This window comes from Protomyctophum bolini (genome assembly GCF_963924005.1).
Source record: "Protomyctophum bolini genome assembly, chromosome: 12".
Taxonomy (NCBI): domain Eukaryota; kingdom Metazoa; phylum Chordata; class Actinopteri; order Myctophiformes; family Myctophidae; genus Protomyctophum; species Protomyctophum bolini.
In genome coordinates this window covers 14,144,367-14,152,581 of record NC_137873.1, presented here as the reverse complement: position 1 = coordinate 14,152,581, position 8,215 = coordinate 14,144,367, and the positions used below count along the sequence as shown (strand labels likewise).

At 42.3% G+C, this 8,215-nt stretch overlaps 1 protein-coding gene across 1 annotated transcript; it reads right to left on the bottom strand.

The window, feature by feature from the left end:
• Positions 1-227: 227 nt before the first annotated feature.
• Positions 228-515, bottom strand: LOC308325375 (cortexin-1-like; the record flags this gene model as incomplete). The annotated part of the gene is made up of 1 exon (XM_080777859.1): positions 228-515. One exon carries the CDS (start codon positions 513-515, stop codon positions 228-230), a length of 288 nt encoding a protein of 95 aa, XP_080633985.1.
• Positions 516-8,215: the final 7,700 nt, after the last annotated feature.

The following is an 8,215-nucleotide window of genomic DNA, read 5'->3' as shown; positions in this document are numbered from 1 at the left end:
GGCGCGACATCTTAGCCAACAACACTGTAGAGCTCAGGACCCTGATGCTAGATAGGAGTGTGTGGAGGGCAGTGATTCAGGAGTCCCATGTTGGTGTTGGCTATATCGCACTCACGCGATCATTCCTCAAGCAAAATGGACCCTTTTGGTTTGCATTTCGTACACTGCCAGATTGACGGGAGGTCCTTGAAATGTAAAAAAGTTTGAGAACCAAACCCCCTCGCTGGCTATACTATAGCGTAGTCAAACTGTCCCCTGTTGTCCAGGCCCTGCTCCTTGTGGTCAGTCCAAGACGAGGCAGGCATGCTGCTGTAGGGGTCCAACAGGACGCGGACGCAGCGCACCAGCAGGAAGAGGAGGAGCAGCAGCAGCAGTGCCACAAAGCACAGCGCCGTGCCCTGCTCGGCGTGCAGCGACATGGACTGCAGCACCGCGGGGGCCCCCCTGGGGACCCCTGGAAGAGGAGCGGGGGACGAGAAGTCGTAGTCCACCACCCAGTAGTTTGTGTCGCTCATCCTAAGACTGTTGTGAGTCTTGACTGGAGTTCTGGGAGTTGTTCAGTGATATACTGCTGGCTGGGGTTCAGGTATGCTTTCTGTACGCTGTACTCTCACACAATGTCCAAATGCTTCTGTACAATGGAAACGCAACTTTGTGTCTATAAATTGTCTATAAATCTAGCTTGAATTGGAGACTTTAAAGTTGTTTTCAAATGTTGTTATTGTTATTATATGTATTTTTGGAAACTTTACGTAATGCTCAGAGATCGTGGAACAGTCGTCTAGAGACTACCTCTGTGTCAACCTTTTTTCTAGCCTTTTCTCTCCTCGGGAGGAGAAAACCCTGCAGAGGACACCGTTATCATACAGAGCATCAAGGTAACATCCTTCGGCGGTACTTCAGTAGCAGTTCAGTGACACCAGCAGTATTTTTGTGTCAAGGAAATAAATCTTAACTGATGGGTTTTCAGATTTTCCGTGGATCGATAGAATAAAGCACGAGCAGACTGGAGATGTTCCTTCATGGAAAATGTTTTATGTCATATAGTTTTTCCAAGCACTATGACGAAGGGAAGAGATGAGAGGATTGATTGTCAGATTGTGCTGAGTCAGCAGAGCGTGTGCGGTGTGGACTGTGTCTCCTGTTCAGAGAAGCTCTTCTTCAATCCGTCAAGGGTTCACTCCTATAACCTTGTCCTATAGTAGGAGACAGAAAGAGCATACGTTGCTTCATGAGTAAATTATTTGCACACAACCATACTGTCTGGGTGTCTATGTAAATGCAAAGTGTACACTCTCAGTCAGAGTGCAAACACTTTTTTACTGAGTTGCAGGGTCCATTTGGTTCCATTTGTACACTTTAACCCTAACCCTTTGACTCTAACAGGCAAACATTTGACTCTAACAGGCAAACATTCAGCCAAAATAGACCATTTGGCAAAAATACTTTCAGCAAAGTACATAGTAGCATTCGACAAAAATATAGGCTTAAAAAAAAAAAAGAAGCCTGATCTACAAGCTCTCAAGCTTGTAAATGAGTTTGTGATATTTTTGAATACTTAAAAAAACAAACATAAATGTCTCTTCTGGGGGTCCCTGGCACAAGGCTTGTTGATCGTTTTCTGCTAGAATACGGATGCTGTTTAAGTCAGTGGTTCTCAAGTATTTTCATGAATAAATAAAAATAGAAATCTAAGAATTTCCATTAATCAGAAAACCTAGTGAAAATAGCCGATCTGCTATTTTTACTAGCTTGGGTCCCGGGGGTACATCATTCTCTTTTGGCATATCTTTTCAAAAGTGGGTAATAATATGTGTACATTTGGGGGTCCTTGACATGAAAAAGTTTGAGAACCACATAACCACTGCATGTTTTGAGTGGTTAAAAGCCAACCGTTGGATACAAGGCATTGCATTTCCATTGTGTCATGTGAACATGCCCTTCGTTTTAGAAAGTCCCTCGCCTTCACAAGGAAACAAACACGTGTATGGACAAGCGGTCTTCCCTGGTACCCATCATGTAGGTACAGTACAGCAGCATAAATAAACAGCATCAATAAATAAATCACTCGCTGATGTCCCCAATCCTTTGAGATGGGCATTCTCTCTCTCTCTCTCTCTCTCTCTCTCTCTCTCCAGTGCTTCTTTAATGGGCTTCGGATCAGTGTTGCCATGTCCACTTATTATAAGCAACTTTGGGCATGTCTTTTTCCTGTAAAGTCACTTGTATTTTGGGTTGTGTTTATTTATTCTTAGCTCGTTTCCAAAGTTGCTTGTTTTGGGATTGCTTCCTAAACCAGTGGCTCTAAAATATTTTCAAATTATGTATTTGTCTGCGGACCACCATCCGAAAATGTTGTGCCAGGGACCATCCTCCCCAACCCATACGATATTTGTGTTCTTATGCATCTTTCAAATTTATATATGAATTTTCATATATTCGATTCGATATATCTGTGGTGTTGGCCCGATAAGCGGCTGGAAATGAGCACAGAGTCAAAAGAAGGTTACAGCATGGGAAATGGCATGACACACACAGCAAACAAAATAGGGCATGTTGGTGTGCAGCTCCACCATGCCCTCTCACTGACCTAACACTGAGTGGGTGTGTGCTTCCTGGCAGCCTTTTATAGGCAGCTGAAACAATCAGTGCAGACTCTACCATATTACCGGTCAAACATGCAACACTTCTGAACCCCACATAACCCACATCACATGAGCCTATAAATCTATATCACTACACCGGTAAGTAAATATCAATTATGCCCACTATTGCAAGATAAACCACATATCCCATTATCATTAGCAGCTCCAATGCATAACTCAAACACCCCCTGGCCATTTCATTGTGGTCCAGTCCAGACCAATATGGTGCTCTGGTAGCCTGGGGGCTATTTTGCCCAAACACACTGGAACAGACAGAACAGAAGCAGTAAGTATTCAATTACCCATAACACAGTCTCATATTACATAATTGTACTTATTGCCCTGACACATATTGCATTCTTAACTGTATTGCACTTGCCCATCATGACCAAACATCCCTCTGTTTCCCCAGGTGATACTGTCCACTGCTGAGTGGCCATCCTGCCGGATAGGAAACAACTCCCATGTTCATAATACTTTCAATAAACCCGTTCAACTCATGACTTTTCCTTTGTGTGCAAATACAACTGACTAAAATACATATGCTGTGCGAATATAAATACTTCAATCAAATACTGGTACAATATGTGTGAAAATAAGCATAAATGTGCCAAATATAAGTAACGGGGGACCACTACAATATCCGATTAAAGGGCTTTAAACTGAGCTTGACTGTCAATTATTTTTGGGGCTTGTTTTCATAGACCTGGTTGCTTGCTTCTCTCTCGCGCGCACAAGCAAAATCTGGCAACAATCCGTTGGAAGAACAGAGCGAGAAGAAGCACTCTCCTCAGTCAGCGCTTTGTGCTCCAGTGTCTCAATCTCTCTCTCTCTCTCTCTCTCTCTCTGTGTGTGTGTGTGTGTGTGTGTGTGTGTGTGTGTGTGTGTGTGTGTGTGTGTGTGTGTGTGTGTGTGTGTGTGTGTGTGTGTGTGTGTGTGTGTGTGTTAATAGCTGCTCTACAAAGCCAGAGCCAGGTTTAATGAGGCCCCCGGCATCAATTATCAAATGGTCCCTGTGTGCTTATATTGGGTCAAATTAAAGGGTTAAATGCACACAGTAGTTTGAGAGACGTGGTGCATGAGCTAACTGTCACTGACTACACTGTAATGTAACCTGTACTGTACTGTAATACTCTGACTATACTGTGATACTGCATTTCATAAGACAATGAGTGTATACTATGAGTATAGCCTTTAGGACCACAATGGAAACAAGCACCATTTTTGCATTATCCTTTTAGCATAACCTTTGACTGTCCTACCTGTAATGCAGTTTTTTTAAACTGAAATAAACTAAAATTAGCTTGTAGATCTACTACTGTGCTAAAAAACTTCAAGGTTTTTGCCCTAGATGAACAATCAATTGTACATGTGCAGTGGTTGAATGTGGTTTCCCGACTCTTCCACCTATATTTACACCCTGGTGTCAGGTAGGACTTCTACAAGTTGACAAGTAGCACTGCTCGAAACCCATAAATCATAATAGTCCATTACAATTTACTGTACAAGTATGGAGGTCCATGCCACACAATATTTTCATGGAGGTCTGCGACCAAATGATACATATCAATTTGGGAGATCTTTGACATGAAAATATTTGAGAAGCACTTGGTGTACTGTACACATCCATCGATCCTGCGGGGGCTAAAGGTTCCTAAGCAGTACGTCAATGTGACTGTGTCTGTGACCAGCCTCTTCAATCAAACCACAGCTCTTTCTCTGCAACACATAGTCTCTCAACTACAACGTGTGCTTTCTCCTGCTTACAAAACACTGGAGACGTCAAATACATGGGTCACACAAGGGCAAAAATAGCCCGACCTACAAGCTCGCAAAGCTAACGAAGCTTATCAGCAATTTTTTGGCAGAGATTTAGTGAAAAGTTACAACTCAGGTCCGTCTTACTAAGAACAGAGGGTTTAAGTGGTTAAAGGTGTTGTAATTAATACAATTGAAGCTGATATAAAACGGATACTCTTCCCCAATTGGATGAAATTGGGGAAGAGTATCCGAGACATGGCCAAAGCATTTCCGGGGGTCCCCAGCCAAAAACATTGAGACCCCCTGGTATAGATGACAAAATACATATAGGCTACAATAGGAGCTGTTTGCCTTTTAGGTTTTGTAAAGAAAAACTGCACAGGGTAGATATGGCAAATTACTTACATACAAAGATATGACTGACAATGACTACTACTCAATAATCAAAAAATAATAATATATTATGGCCAAAACATACCATAACTTATAACTCAAAATCTGAATTTTAGTGGGGATAGCGGATCTACAATATCACAATGTCAGTTTGTAAATCTACTATTTCCACATTTACATTTTTTAAATGCAGGAACATTTTTCAACTAAAAAGAAAAAGAAAATCAGCCCGAATAATTGCCTGAACAGAACTTACTTTGGCTGAACTATCCAGCTCCCTCGATCCTTCCCCAGCACTGAATGAATCCTTCCTTAACAGCAGTGACTGGAAGTTGTAAGTGGGATTCAGCACTGTGGACAGCTCCCCTTTTATCTGCTGGGTTCTGCTCCATGTGACCACCCTGCCCCCTCCCCTCCTCTCCCCTCCCCTCCACTCACTGCTTCTATTTCTATCTATCTACACCGGAAAACCTTCAGTTGTCACTTAATGCTGAGAGCGTACAAGTGGTAGCCATGGACCCATAACGGGTCCATTTGCTACCATTTCTACACTCTCAGTGGGCAGACTTTTATAGGTGTTTGAGTTTTGTATAGAATACACAAGACCTCAAAACAGGGCCCAGAGGGCCATGTTTTCATTAAGAGGACTGTATGAATATAATGAAAAGATATAATGCAAGGGTCGGATCACTCAAAACAGCAGACATAGACAAACACAATACCATGAGAACAAACTGTTCTGTATTATATTTGTCATGTCATGGGACTATAGTTTCAGAGAAGTTCAGTTAGTTCATTCAAACCAAAATACAGATGTGCCTTTGCCAACTAGTCGACTTGCACAATAAGATATGTTGGTGTTTTAAAAGCCTGTGTTTTTTAAAACATAAAAATATTCCGGCAGGGTGGGACATTTGGTTATAGTCTTTTTTATTGGCCCAAAATATTGTCTATACAATACATTCATGAATCCACTTGCTGACCGGCTGTCGGTATATGGCAATTTATTCTTTAGGGGTTTCTTGTGACCCTACCATTAACATCCTATGGCAGGCAAAAATGTCAAACTTTCCTTTTGCTTTAAGTAGCATGTATAACATGTCAAACTAGGGGGTTTTGATTCTGAATCCATTCCAAGCATCAGTTTTGCACAAAATACACTCCTTGGGCTAAAATCTGCCATAGCCACTTGCCCAAAATGTGCTGACCTCATCACATTTGTCATGACGTCTATGGCCGTTTTTAGCGCAAGAAGTGTTTGTTGTGCAAAACTAATGCTTGGAATGGATTCAGAATCATGAAAAAACCCTAGTTTGACAAGTCACATGCTACTTAAAGCATAAGGAAAGTTGAACATTTTTGACAATTTTGCCTGCCAAAGGATGTTAATGGGGGGAAATAAATGACCAATAGTCACAGCCGGATGGATTCATGAATGAATGTATATAGACAATATTTTAGGCCAATAAAAAAAGACTATATATAGCAAATTTCCCACTTTAAACAAAAGAAGCCCGTCGGCTGCCGGACTATTACTAAAGAGCTAGAGAGATGGGATGAACAAACACTCTATAGCAATGATTACTATAACATTATACTGTGTAGAGGTATTTTTCACTTAGCTTAACAAAATATCACTCAAAGTGCAAGCTTTAACTCTGATAATGTGGGAAAAGTGTTTATTTTCTTTACACTATACAGAGTGTAAAGGAATAGTTTCTATTCCCATCAAAGCATATCATACAGGACTAAGCAAGCCTATGAATTCAGTTTCTCTGTTCTGTCTGTTCTAAAAAACAAAAACACCATGCTTTTGCTTCTTGCATAATTGTGAACTTACAGCAATGACACACTTATGATGCCGCCCTGCATTACATGACCACAAATCTGGAGCAAATCAGCACGGGGCATACTTATAATGCACATCATCAGGGCTGCCGAGCCACAGGTAGGCCTATGATTAAGTGAGTCATGAGTTCAGAAAAGACCGTCTAGCATCAACATCTTACCACATTGCCCCTTCAGAGAGCACAGCGGGGTCTCCGTAAGGCCTTACTTAATACCCAGGGTGTTCATTTAACTCGGAGAGTGCACAAACTGACCCGTGCGGGTCCGTTTGTGCACTCTCCGAGTTACATTAACACATTGTTTTACAGTGTAGCCAGTGGGTTGTCACAATTACCTGATGTGGGTCATGGAAACATCGCAGCATGTATTGAGAACACGATTAAAAGTTACCCTTTTGACGACTTGTGATTGTGATTGAATGGGGTGCATGGGGTGCAGTACTCACCGTAAACCTAACCTCCCACGGGGCAGCACACCTAAACCTAACCTTAACCCATGTCTAACCAATGACTATAGTCTAAATGCACCCCGGTCAGGGTTGGACTGCATGGCCACAGGACGTACCGGGCATATTCCCGGTGGGCCGCGACCGTAGGGGGCCGCCATTCTGCCAGTGCCATCATGATAATTCCACTGTACCTGTATCAGTGAGTGACAAATAAACCCTCTACAAAGGGTTGTGTAGTTGTCTGTTGGTTTGTATCATTTATGTTGTTCTGTAAAAGTGGTGGTATTAGGGCTTGTTTGTTTGTGTGTGTGTGCCTCGACGGAGCCATTGGTCCGATATCTCAAACCCTCACCCTAACCCTAATCTCCCACGGGGCAGCACACCTAAACCTAACCATAACCCTGTCCAAACCCTTAACGCACCCCTCACCAACCTTAATCCAGTCAGACCAATACAATGCTATATGTCTAACCAATGCTATGTCTAACCAAAGTATGCCTCCCGGTTGGGCGTGACAACGCCGCTGAAACTCTCTATGATGATCAATGCCCGCCAAAATACATACAAATCGACTGTAGATTTAAACTAGACTAAAACTAAAACATTTTGGACGACAAAAATGAAGACTAAAACTAAATGGGATTTAATTCGAAAGAATCTGCTAAAATTCAATAAAAATGTGCTGCTACGGAGGCCTCCCACGGCTCACAGACAGACAGGGTCAGGGGGAGAAGGATGAGGCTCAGGCACTGTGTATACTCATTTATACTGTATCATCATTTCTTCAGATCAAAATCTCTATTTTCTGTGCCATTTAAAGACTAGAGTGTACTGAGTTGTAGCACTGAACCAAAAGGCCACGCTTCAAAGCGCACGGTGTGTTTCCACATGTTAGAGTCCATTGACTCACACACACAATAGGCAGATAAAGTGCAGTGGTGTGACGTAAAGGCTGGCTGGTGGCCACATGACCTAACCTGACGCTGCCAGATCCAAGAAGATGGACATTCGGAAGATGTATTTCCAGACTAGATTAGCATACGGAGGTGTGAAATAGTTTTCTTGCAATGCGAGACTACTATCTGTGCAACGTTGTCTATTGGAAGACAGGTTATTTTTT